The sequence below is a fragment of the Mugil cephalus genome, chromosome 14, assembly GCF_022458985.1.
Source record: "Mugil cephalus isolate CIBA_MC_2020 chromosome 14, CIBA_Mcephalus_1.1, whole genome shotgun sequence".
Classification (NCBI taxonomy): Eukaryota; Metazoa; Chordata; class Actinopteri; order Mugiliformes; family Mugilidae; genus Mugil; species Mugil cephalus.
In genome coordinates, this window is record NC_061783.1 from 7777933 (window position 1) to 7791678 (window position 13746).

At 44.0% G+C, this 13746-nt stretch overlaps 1 protein-coding gene across 1 annotated transcript in view; it reads left to right on the plus strand.

Annotated features, from left to right (window-relative positions):
- The first annotated feature begins 298 nt into the window (after window positions 1-298).
- The window catches only part of csmd2 (CUB and Sushi multiple domains 2), a 236551-nt gene continuing 223103 nt past the window's right edge, over window positions 299-13746 (plus strand). The window contains exon 1 of the mRNA XM_047605624.1: window positions 299-1183. Coding sequence (XP_047461580.1) covers window positions 1009-1183 — 175 coding nt within the window. The 5' untranslated portion in view covers window positions 299-1008. The remainder of the gene's footprint in view (window positions 1184-13746) is intronic.

Genomic DNA, 13746 nt, shown 5'->3' on the forward strand with positions numbered 1-13746 from the left:
ATTATTATTATTATTATTATTATTATACGTTTTGGTTAGTGGTTAAGATTTCCAGAGAAGAGAAATAAAAGTTCCATGACCTTACGGCACAAATACGCACGAAAAAGATTATCCTAAATATTTTGTGAACTGATATTCCCCAACATGCTTTGGAAAATGTGGGGTATATGATATGACTGGAGAGGATGCTAAGAGTGGGAGGGAGGGGATGAGAGAGAGAGAGAGGGAGAGGGAGGGAGAGAGGGAGAGTGAGAGAGAGAGTGAGAGAGAGAGCGAGGCGCGTAGAGAAGGAGCAGGTCTGCAGTCTGAATCTTGGCGTCGCGCAGACCCGAGACGACGCTGTGGCCAAGCGCTGCGATACTGGGAATACACACTGCACATTTCTCTGTGTACAACAAGATCCCCGACTACTCTCCGACGTTGGCTGAGAACTTCTAAAACGAGGCGGGTTTGTTTTTTTTCTTGGATCCGGATACCTTATTCCATGCGCCGCTCGTTCTTTCGAATCCCGGCTGAAACGTGGATTATCGGACACCGCGAATGCTGTTATGCTTGTTGGAGATCAATTAGACAGAGGGACAAATAAGTGCTGCGGGAGAAACTGAAACGGGAATCTCCTGGTTTGGGGGCTTGTGTCCGTTAATATCATTCACCTACGTGGAGCGGATGAGGGATTTTCGTGATTTCTTTTTTTTTCTCTTACTCGTCAGGGGTAGATCACTGACCACTTGAAATACGTCCACCCCCCCTTTGGCTTGCCTCCCCTCTTCTTTCTCCCCCCTTTAGGTGTGAAATCTATCTTCTCAGACAGAGACTCTGAACCCCTCGGTCCCCGCATGACATGGTTCAGTCCAGCTGCGAGATCCGAGCCTCCTCCATGCATTGGGATTTTTCTCAGCGCCGATACCGAGTGAATCTCCCTTTTCTGACCATCTGAGAACTCATAGCGCCTCGGCCAGACCAGAGAGAAAATAAAATAAAATAAATAAATAAATAAAAAGCCCTGCCATGACCGCCGCTTCAAATCGGGACGGAGCAACTGGACTTGTGAGGAGACCGGAATGCGCATACAGGAAAGGGGACGGAATTCGGATTTTTGCTCTAATGAAGGCGGGAGTGCAAGCGCACCATTGGAGCCGGGTGCTGCTCTTGTACATGGGGCTGCTGGCCGCCTCGGTAAAGGGTAAGTCCCCCTCTTTACAGCTGAAGACATGCAAAATGCAGCAGGGTTGCCCCCACTCCACCGCCCACCCTCCCCGAGCCCCTGACTGAATGCAAATCAGCATCAGGATCACGCACACACTCATACCATAAAGGCGCATTCGGGCTCAACCTCGCTGCGATGTCGCTGTTTCTACCACTCAAAGTTATTAATAGGTGGCTGGTTGGTGGCTATTTTGGATCCTGGGGAGCTGCAACTGAGCTCCTGCCTCTCCTCAGTTGATGCGCTGCATTGAAGGAATGTAACAGGGATGGATGAGATGAGTTTGAGTGGATCGCCACATATTTGTGCGTGTGCTGGTTCATGCACAAATTAGTTCCTCGGGTCAAGACACAACATTAGTGCAGCGTGAGGAAATGAGTTAAGGTGGTCAAGCCGGTCTAAGCTGATTATTATGCCGATCAGGGTCCAAAAGCTTGAGTGCATGCGTGTGATCTTCTTTTAGACCGTCCATTCTTAGATTCCCCACATTCTCAACTTGCCAAAGAAACATCCATGTGCAGTTTCTCTCCTTCCCTTTTCCCCTCTGTCTATTTTCTGTCTCTGTGTTGAATGTGTGTGTGTGTGTGTGTGTGTGTGTGTGTGTGTGTGTGTGTGTGTGTGTGTGTGTGTGCGCGCGCGCGTGTGTGTGCGCGCGCGTGTGTGCATGTGTGCATGTGTATGTGGTGGAGGGTGGGTGGGGGGCTAATTAACTGACGCTGTGTTTTCTGCCCCTTGATTAATTGCAAATGGAAACCTTGCAACTTGAGCCGCGCATTCAACAGATTATCATCACCGCCTCGCTGTGGTATTGCTGTCTTTGGAGCGTAATGCGTTCCTGGAATTTGAACCTATTTGGTTTTCCGTTAAATGAAAAATGAATAAAAAGCTTGTGGTGTTATTTAGAGCTCGTGCCGCAGTGATTTTTTTCTTTTTCGTTTTCTTTTTTTTTTCTTTTTTTTTTTTGCCATCCCGAGCAGGTCCTTTGGCAAAGAAAGCCAACCGTTTTATCACTGTCTTGGCTCCGCACCACAGAACGGGCACTATTTTTAGCAAAAGCCAAGAATACTGCCACGGCCACAATATGAATTTGACAGTGAGTCATGGCTCCGCGTTTGCCCACTCATACCTTTGGCTGGGCAGCTCATGCTCCACGAAAGAGTGGGCATTTTTTGTGGCGTCACCCAGCACGGGGCCCCGCCGTCTCCTATAACTATCTGCACGAGCGCGCTTTGAGCTTGAGCGTCACCCACCCTCTTGTCTCCCACCAGCAGCTCCCACGCTCTCGCCCACTTTTGATCAAACTTGTGTCATCAGCCACCCAAATGGGCTTCTGCGCCGGCGATGCGTGGGTTTATCACACGCTCAGCTCAGTCCTAATGATACTGACAAATCTCCCCCTACTTTTTTTTCTCTGGAGTAAATCTCATTGGGGCTATATTCGTAGGAGACTGCTTGTTTTATTTGCGTCCGGGGAGCTCTTTATTGCCCACTCTATTGCCGTTTGACTCTACTTTTGGAGCCAATAAAGCGACTCTGACTTATTGCAGATATTTACGAAGAGCAGTGGAGACCGGACTATCCGTCTACCCCACTTGTAACAACATTTACTTTAAACGGTGTCAATAAATATGTTCGAATATCACACACTGAGATGGCGTGGCGCGTCCCTCGGTGCTGCAGCCACCAGCAGTTGCCCCATCCTCCCATTGAGCGGCACCAGAGCCTCACGCTATATGCTGAGAGGCGGTGCGGAGAAGGAAGAGGAGGCCGGGTGTTCGTGGCTTTCCCTGTATGCATACTTTATTAAACCAAAGCAACACTTCACAAACGCAGTGGTTAATACATGATATTGTCCAAAACAAAGTGCTACTGCAGGGTGTACTCAAAACTATGTGTCATATACGTTTCTTAGATACGCAGTTGTGCTTTTCTACTATCTTCATTTATCATGTAACAATTTCCAGACTCTCTTGTATTCTTAATACGGCTCCCAGGGGCAATGGATATGCGTGAAAGGTTCCTGACAAAGACACATTGAAGAGAGCGGAGCGCTGTCTCCGCGGGATCAAAAGCAGCTGTCCCAGTGGCGTCGTCGCTCAATAAGCGGTAATCAACCTCCATTCATTTAAACGCACAGGGGAGAGAATGCTGAGGCCGGAGAGAGAGGAGAGGGAGGAGAAGGGCAGAGGAGGCTGATTATGGACGACGCGCGTTGCCTATCTGGCTTCCGACTCGTTCGTCAGCTGGCGCATGAGGTAGCCGCTCGGCGTGTCCGTTTTGCGCGCAAGATCACGATTCGTTCGCGCTCTCCTCTCAGCCGCGCTCTTCTTTATGTGAAGCTCGGCGTTGTGCTCATGATGCAACTTGCGGCAATGTTTTTTTCAGGACTGGAGTTCTTGATGCCCTCTTTCCCTTTTATCTCGTTTTACTTTGTGACATGTGCTTGCATTCGCGCTGTCATGAGGCTCCTAAAGAAAATGACACGGAGAATGTGAGAAAGAAATCGTGACGGGAAGTCATTTGCAAGTCTCATAACACACACACAGACACACAAAAAGACCTCCCACAACAGGGTTACATGCATCTAAGTTTTGTTGCAACATTATGGAAAGTAGGCAGTTGATTTAGCAGTTTATAATCTAATTATTTCACGGTATGTTTGCGTAAAATACGACACAAAAGTGAAATGTAACCGTTGGAATTGCGGTTTTTATCTGAAGGGGTTGTCGCTTCAAAGTTGTATTTTGCCTCTAATGACCCAGTGGGATTTCCAAAACTGGGAGCGGGGTGATATTTTCAGCACCCCAGACAGCGACAGCCGCGGCAGCATCAGTCTCTCAGCCAGTGGCCTTCAGCACCAGGGACAGCTCCCCAGCCAGCAGCCTCTGCGGCGTGTACGGCGCCCTGGCTTTCTAAGTTGGAGCTGAATCTAACGTTTTCAGGGCTACGACCTCTTAGTTAAGCCCAGACTCTAGAGCCCGTAAGATCACATCATACGAGTTCTGCAATCACTTTTCTAGTGAATTTGTGCATTCCATACACCATTATAATATTTTTTCCCACGCATTTTTCAAATACTAGAACACGAGAGTTGACTTGATTTATATATTTCAGATTCTGGTATGTTGCTTGGACAAAACGCATGTCTGAATAGGTCTATTCTCAATATGGGAATCCAATTTTTGACATTTCACGACCAGGAAATAATAATCAAACTAATCAAAATCGTCTCTCCTGTTGTAAAACACCAGTATGAATTGTCTGAGGTGCTTATTTGACAAATGTGCATTGAGATATTGAAAAGATATAGAGGAGATGGTCTGATAAGCTTATGACAAAAATATCAGTGTTGGCTTTATGTAAGTCCTGTCAGCTTAGCAAACACCAACAGAGTTCTCTGTATTTCCTCATGACCCGTCTATTATACACACCGATATCTGAATCCTCCTCTATCTGCACGTTCTCTTGCTTCCTACATCCCATCTGCTCTCCCCGTTCACCGTTGAGCAATAAAGGAGGGAACAGGTTCTGAGAAACAGACGACATGTTCTGTTTACTCCCAATAGATACGTGGAATACAAACGAGGTGTGTATTGCCATGGCGTTGCTTTCCTTCCTTGAGCGGAGGAGAAGGAGCTGCGACGTGGTGGAGAGAGTGAGCGGTGCTCAAGACGAAGCTGGAGATCTTAGAGATGTCATGTTGGAGAGGGAAAACAGAATGGAAACAACTGACTGAGAGGAGAAATGCGAAGCTGAGGGAGGTGAAGGCTGTTGGAGTAGACGGGTGATAAGCTTACAGCAGCTGAAAGATCTCGGCCCTATGTTTTATGGGCCTTTTTTACATCGGACAATTTTTGGATGGCTCATTCTCTTATCAGGTTTCAAGTTGTGTCCTATTTCAACAACCTAACAGCTTTTAAGTAAGCTCGTGGGCACATGTATGTGTGTGGTCGGTTGGGTTTGTGAGCTGCCTCCTCCATTCACTCTAGGATGATTGGACTAAAGCACTGACAAGCAGGTCATTAGCCAGCACACACAGAGGTTGTGTGTCTGTCTTTGTGTTTGTGTGCGTGTGGACAGGTGAGCGCGCTCTCAGCTTTCAGACACCGTGAACGCTTCGTCCTCCTGAGCCCCAGTCTGTCCCCACCCACCTGCCGATGTGTCAACCTGCTCCTCTCCCCATCTTCCCCCTTGCACCTTCTCCTTCCATCCTCCCTCCGTCCCTCCACTTCTCCCCCTCCGTCCTCCCCTCTGGTGATTCACACAGTCATCTGTCTCCAGATGGCCAGAGCTCTGTCACTGTGCTTCGTCATAGTGATCACAGCCACACAGTGACTCTCTCTCTCACACACACACACACACACACACACACACACACTGCACACTTCCCACCGCCGACAAAAAAGAAAAAAAAAAAGATCGAAGAAGAAATAAACTAAACACATTTAAGCTGCCATATGCTTAACACAAAATACACTTTTGGATCTTATGAATTTATAGCCAAATGCACATTTGAAGAATTTCACAACTGAAGTGGCCTGGTGAGATGATAAGGAAAATCTAATTCAAATAATTACATGAAAGCAAAAATCCTCTGGAAAACACTTGCGTCTAGTATTTAAGGTTGACGGCATTGCTGCACTTAGAGAGTTTGCTTTCATTAAATGTGACACAAGGCATGGTGGCTCAAGTTGTAAAGTCAATACTTCAAGTATAACACAAAAATACTCTTGTTTCCTTCTAATACGACTCTAAGAGTGTCCCTGAGCGCGGCATTAAGTTCATAAGTGTATATTTTGGCTGTTTTATTTATCTAGGGAATATAAATGGAGCAGTGTTTCTCTCTTCTGGCAGTGCTTATGCTTCACAGTCACAGACATGCAAGACACTCCTGCGAGCCTTTCCGCTAAACTATATGCGTTCCGTCGTTTACAGCTAAGCAGCTGAGCTCCATTAAAGACACTGGACGCTCAGTGGGAAGGTTTGTGGCAAAGTGCTTTGCTCGAAAATACGTTAATGATTCTTGAGTGGAAGTTGGTTTTCACTGGACTGTTTTCTACTGATGTGTTTGCAATAGAAAAGAGTTTCGCTGGGATCACATGTGTGAATATATGCAATCATAACAACTGCTGTGACGCAGGGACGGAGAAAACAGACCTTACATCTCCACGATCTGTCAGAGTAGACTCCATCTTGATTCAGATTTCTGCCTTCCTTTTATTATCAGACACAGGAACTCGCTACATCTACTGTAAAATTCCCACAAGGTAAAAGACAGACATAGACGCCCTGTCTGTCTTGTACAGACACCGAGCTCAGGCAGGGATTTCTTTAGCGTCCTGATTTACACTGTTCTTATCTGATATCAGTGATCCCAGAGATTGGAGATTAGATCCTGCACAGGTGGCGTCTTGTCCTTGTCCTTGTCTTTTTCTTTCCTATAATACACCCTATTCAACATATAGGCAATCTGTCAGCGGTCCTTTTTTTTCTGGGGTTGGGGCAGGGAGAGTGAGTGAGTGAGTGAGTGAGTGAGTGAGTGAGTGAGTGAGTGAGTGAGTGAGTGAGTGAGTGAGTGAGTGAGTGTGTGTGTGTGTGTGTGTGTGGGAGAGGGTTGTGTACTTCACTTGAAAGCTCCATTTTGTATTTTGCTCACATTTAGACTGTGGATCAGGGTTGAAGTTTACTGGCATTCCTATACTGTAGACAGTACAAATGAATTAATATATATATATATATATAATATATATATATAGTATATATATAATGTTATATATATATATAATATATATATAAATATATATATATATATATATATATATATAATATATATATATATATATATAATATATATATAATTTATATATATATAATATATACATACACATATATTAGGTAGATTAGGTATATGGCATTGCAAACCTAGGATATTCCATAAAAAATGGAGAACTAAAAAGCTGTGTTCAGTAATGCGTCGAGTGCTTAGGCATTAGATGTTACTTTGTAGCCTAAGCATATGGTACATTATGGCCTGGAAATGTAATGGTCCAAACTAAAGACAATGTTTTGGAGTCAAACCATTAATATTTTCTCAAAAGCAGGTGTTCTATTTGAGCAGAGAGACTTGACTGTTGTGTTTTAATCTATTTAAGGCCACAGTTCAACAGTCTGGAACACGCGGTGGGTTAGGCGGGAACTATGTCGCCATGTTCATATGCGTGCAGCTCATTAGCATAGCTTAGCAAGAGCAATAGATATAAAGGCAAATATAAAGGCAACTAAGGGACGCTCGCAATACAGAGTCACCAACTAGCACATTATGCACCGATCAGGCATAATATCACTGGCAGTGATCGTAATATTGATCATCTCGTGACAATAAAATGTTCTACTGGAAAACTTTAACTTTAAACTCTAACTGGCATTCATGTGGATGTTACTACTCATACCAGGCAACCCCACCCCGTGTCAATGGCAATCCTTGATGGCAGCAGTTTAGGAACAACTACAAAAACATGAAAAACAACACAAGGTGTTGACCGGGCCTCCAAATTCACTAGATCCCAAAATGATCAAGTGCCTGAGAGATGCACTAGAAGATGTCGGATCCACAGAGGGCCCTCCATCCATAGGACCCAAAAGTCCCAACTAGCAACATTCTGTTGTCAGACATCACAGGCCATCCTCAGAAGGCCCATGCCCGTTCTTTGATGAGTCACAACTCCTTTGGAGGCCCAAGAAAGACCTACAAAATATCAAGAATAATGGTCATAATGTTACGCCTGATCGCTGTGTCTGGTGTGCGGATTCAGTCTGCGAAGGCTAGGTACTTGCAGGTCAGGGAGGTCTGGAGGTGCTGTTTGGATCTCTAGATAGTCTGCTGTTCTTTTTCTCCCAGCATCTAATGGGTGGCCCTTTGTAGCCTGGGTAAAAGAAAGCTACATTTGAAAGAGCTTGAGAAAGGCTGCTGTGATGCAATCAGTCTGCAAATGCGCGTCTGGAAATGCTGCTCCTGACTTCATACGCAGCTATGGCGCACTATTTCTTAGCCAGGAGCTTTAACCTCCTGCGTTACCCGCTGGTTTCCTGGCAACCTCACTGTCAGGTTGTTTGTTGCTAGGGTTTAACTAGACTGGCAAGTTTAAATCTGTGTGTGTAAAGTGTGTCTGCTGGAGTAATCAGCCTCAAAGTGTCTGATGCCCAGTTTGACCTAATCATGCACTAGCTGTGTGCTGACTCATGTTACGTGTTTTGCTCTGTCTGCAGAAATAAATTCCTAATGAGTACAAGTGAGTGGAAAGTATCTCCTGACGTACATTGGGAGTGGACCAGAAAAAGGGAATCTTAACATCTTAAAAGAACTCTCATTTCCATTTCTCTTTTTTATTATTTTATTTTATCTTATATTCAGGTTATTTTTAAAAAACATCCAACAAACTAAAAAGGAAGATTATGGAACAATTGCAATTACAAACAATCTTGTACCTGAAATTGGTCCATTAAGCAAAAATAATATAATATCATCAGCTAGCACCAACTTGCCAGTTCATTAGATACATTTTTTAATGCATTCCAATACATCAGTCCTGGACTAAATCTTATCCTCATGAACGTTATGATATTCAGCCTTTGTTTCAAATAACTGAGAGAGCCGTTGATTCAACAGTTTTTATTTTATTTTCAAAGGCTAGGCTCTTTTCCAAGTACTGAATTGTATTGTGTTGCACTGACATGTTTGTGTTATTTTGACAACCCCATGTTAGTCGGCAGGCTAGGCTAAATAACAAAAACACTTTAGTGTTAATTCAATTCAGTTTAACAGCACCGCAAACTACAACTTCCTAAATGATTCTATTACTACCTGTCTTACAGCAGTTTCAACATGAACTGAGCATTAAGGGTCACAACAGAGGTTTAGTGCAGGAATCTTTTATTAGAGCGCATTTGTTTTCACTGGCATGCCTTTTATATTTTGGTTAGTGAGCGTATATGAACTAAAGAATCGTCAAATCCTCTCAAAAGTCCATATTGTTTCACGTTACCTTCGTTTTTGTAGTAAAATGCAAAATCAACAGCATGCTCTTCAGTGTTCAAACATAGTTTCCTTCTGAGTCTATACTGCTTGATTCCAAATCTGATTGCTGTTTCAGCATAAGCTGAATGTGATAACAGCCGTGAAGGGTTTAGTGCAAGACTGTTGTATTAGGATGCATTTGTTTTCACTAGTGCACCTAATGAACTAGCAAGTGTGTCCATATTATCTCGACTAATCATAACGGACTTAGTGCTCCTGTTTCTCACAATAATTCCTTTAAAAAAAGGCAGAGTCTTTCTTAGCAATTGCAAATACAGGGGATCCACATCCAGTACAATGCAGAATGTTTGAACACGATGTATGTCAAACTGGAAATATCTGTAACTGTAGTTGTAGTTACAAAAAAAAAAAGAGGGGGGCTTCATGCAGCCATGCTAACTATGACCCTGGATCTGAAATGAAAGTGGGCCACAGCAAGTTGAGGTGGAATAGTTCTGCCGGGACTCAAGAAGGATCAAACATGCAACAATGCCTCACACATAGATCAAGATGCCCAGAGGAATCCTCTTGTGCATTTAACGTGTCCCACCACCTGTTGGTCCTGTTGCTCGGTCCTGAAATTGTGGAATTCTGGTATAATGTGGATGCAGATGCACAAGAGAATGTGAGTGAGACTGGGCATAGGTTGGGTGTAATGTAACTCAAACAGCTGGGCTTTTAGATGTGAGGGTAATGAAAATGAGGCGATAATTGACTTTCACTGTTTCACACATTAGAGTCACACGTAATTGTGCTTTTTCAAAACATCAATGAGAAAAGCGAAATTGTTTCAGTCATTTGTGTGTGCGCGCGTGTTAGAGGTGAAGTGTTAAACCAGCTCGACGAGTACTGAGAAACACTTGACGGAAGGGATTCACCTTCGCGTGCATTGTCCTGTTACGTTGTTGTCATGGCAACAACATACAGCTCCCGAGACGGCAGCAGTCAAGCTGTTTGAACTCTTTCCTTTTTGTTCGTCTTCTGCTCATCAGGCGAAATGTGAGCGCGCATGGAAACAGAAATAATAATAATTAAAAAAAAAGAACGCACGCCTACGAGCACACACGTGCATTTCGCTAGGCATCAGCTTCGGCGTGTCGTGAGTGGCAGGCCCCTATTTTGTACTCACACTGAATAGCTTCACTCCCCGACAGAACAGGGGTCTGTCTGGAAGGGACTAATGATAACTGTCGTGTCTTTGACTCTGAATACACTATTTTCTATTGATTAACTTGAAAACCTTGGCGCGTGTGATGGTGAGGATATCTGTTGTTCGCACCAACTTACCACTAAGGCTATTTAAATGTGTTGGTTAACAGGGAATGGAGTGAGGAAAATGAAACAATGGCGACTACCTGAACGGGAATATCTCGGTTAAATCTGTGTTTTTACTGGGTGAGATGCAGATGCTGCTGGTCCTTTTGGCTGACACGATGATACTGCTGGTTAAATATGACCCAGCTGGAAGGAGCTGCCTGGCTTCTCTTCCTCTCGGAGAACACATGGTCCCTTGTGCTTCTTTTGCCAGCCCTGATAACGGGCAGGAATGTGTCCGTGCATTTGTGGAAACGTGCATTTCTGCATTCACGCCTCTTCTGTGTTTTAGCACTGAGCCGCTCTCTCTCTCTCTCTCTGTCTTTCTCTCGGATTCGCAAATCTTCGGCTTAATCTTTACACGTGGGCGTTGTTTATTTTCTTACCCCACACATTTGGCCCTCCAGCTATGTTGCTGTGACAATGCGCTTTTTATGCTTTTTTTTTTTTTTTTTGCACATGTGCATGCATCTAACTGTGTGCCGCCACAGGCGTCGGCAGATCCCTGAAAGAAATGCCACAGCCTGAGATGCGGCTCTTACAACTGGGACAACACTACATCATTAGCAGTGGTGTTGTCAGCGTGGAATAGACACGTTTTTCATTATTTACGGCTTAGAGAGTATGTTAAGAAATGCATAGAGGTACGTGTCCACTCTGTGGGTGTTTAGAAAAGCCACTGCTTTATTTTTCCTCGACACATTCGTGCAGCGGGAGGCCATTCCAGGCCTGGATCTTTCAACGCCGTGGGAGTGTAAACTCTTTTTCTTCTCTTTCAGGTAAACAACATGTACCCTTCACTCTAGTGGAAGCAACCTGTAGAAGCGGGGGCTCAAAGGGACAAAGCCTATCGCTGGCGCCTTCCGCTGCATTTGCCTTGTCTGTAATGGCAGGCGGTGTCGTCCCGGCCCGGGTGTTAGCCTAACGTATGGAGGCGTGCAGGGCTGCTAAGCCCGCCCATTTCCATTTTAATGGCGGCCATCCTGAGGTTAATTCGAATGCGATGCGTTCAAGGCGCGCGTACGCACCGGCACGTCGGGAGACAAATGGCGGTGATGTGAGGATCTATGGGGCGGAAGGGTTTATCTTGCCACCAGGGAGGCACTTAGTGGCGCGCACACACACACACACACCAAACATTTGGCGATTGAAAGTGCACTCATGGGGTAGGTTATATGTGGGAGTGTATATTTCGTTCGCTAATAAAACTAGAGGAACCCACTTATTTAGCTGGAAATTATTTCGTATTATCTCCGGTGGGATGTATATTTTTCTATGGATATTGCCCCTCATAGGCCACGTGAATTGTTTATGGCTTCTCTTGAGAAACTGTAACTTTGTGATGGGTTACTTGTAGAATAGGCAATCTAAGGCTCTTGGCTTCATTTAATGCTTAAGTGTGTAGTTCGTAATATACTATAATTATCATGGCTTCAACATAACGGTGGGAGCAGCGGTGCGCATTGGCTTACTCTGGATGTGATCTCATTAATCCATTGATTTCAATTGTTTCTTTGGTGCTCCTGAGCTGCAGGTTTATATTTAATAATAATGTCTCATACTCTGTAGTTATGATTGTGTTTACATACACACCAGTGTCCCAGTAATGAGGCTTAGAAAGTCTTGATCTTATTTAGGATATGATGTTTACATGGAACACAGAGAAACCTGAGAAATACAAGATGAATGTCATTGAAATGTTTCAGAACTCTTTATTTTATCTCTCAATAAGTCAGTCAGGGCAAAGGCAATGCACACACTAGTGTCCTGGTTACTGAATACCGTGATGTTTTCACAGGCACTTGTGATATTTGCAGCACAGAGCAGCAGTGATGAGTGAACAAATGCGGAGGATATAAGCTGTGCACGCACACCAACGTTAGCTTAGCAACTTATCTTGATTTGACGTGACTCCCTTGGAGAGTTCAGCACCCAATGTGTGAAGCGAAGACCGTCTTCTGCAACGGCCGTGGCGTAAATCAGGAGCGAGACGTTTTCACTGCCACTCCTTTTTGTGTTTCTGTTGCGCCATGTGTCCTAAAGCGTGCCTGCACAGATCGTCGTCTGTGGTCAGAAACCAGAATGTTATGCTCAAATGAAACGGTGTATGATTTGGTTCCAACTGGTATAATCCTTTTTTCCTCAAAAACGGGACACGTTGTGATGTTTACATGCACAAAAAAAATCATTGTAGTCTCCCTACAGCAGATGGCACTGGCTGGTATGGCAACTGTGAAACACTTTCAAGTTGTAGCTTGAAGCAACTTTTGCAGATAAATAATACAGATGAGCCTTTGAAATGTCAGTTTATTAGGTACGCATGTGAAAATGAATGCTAATTGTAGTCCTGCAACTAGTGGTGCTGTGAAACTGGATTGAATTAAATGTTGTGTTTCTGTCATTTAGCCTGGCCCAGTGGCTGAAATAATAGAAACTTGTGTCATTACAGCCAGTGCACTATAATAGCAACTCCCAAATAGCCTCCCAAATGAAAACACAATTAAATCAATGCCTCTCTCAGTTATTTGAGAAAAAAAAAATGCTGCACAACATAACTTGCATGAAGATAAGATTTAGTGCAAGACTGTCATTTAGTTTTCACTACAGTACCAATAAAACTGCCAATTGAGTGTAAATCCCACTCAACACTAGCTAGCCTAATAAATAGCACATTAACCCTGTATAGGGCACTCATTGAAATACTTGGAATTCAATTCAAAATTTCCACCCTACAGTGTTATTGTAGGACAGAAGAAGACTTTTTTGTGAATTTTTTTTTTGTGAAACAAATGTAAACATGTATTTAGACCAGTAGAACACAAGAGCTGATTTGGGCACTTGTTAACACACACATTATCACATTAGACAACATTAGGCCATTTCTTCAGGGTATGTAATAAAGCAGTTGTGCTCAGTGTCCATGCAGAGGTGGACGTTGCAGACCGCGCTGACCTGAGAATGTTTCCCTGATCTTCTCTGATTGGCTGAATGAAAAACACATGCTTCCAAACCTCAGTGAGAAGCACAGGGACGCAATTTAAAATGTGTGCTGAAGTGACCACATGTGGTTCCTTGCCCTGTAAAGGTTTCAAGAACATCTTTCCTGATTAGGTTCACAATGTAAAATAAAACTGTATCTAGTGTAAGGTGAAAA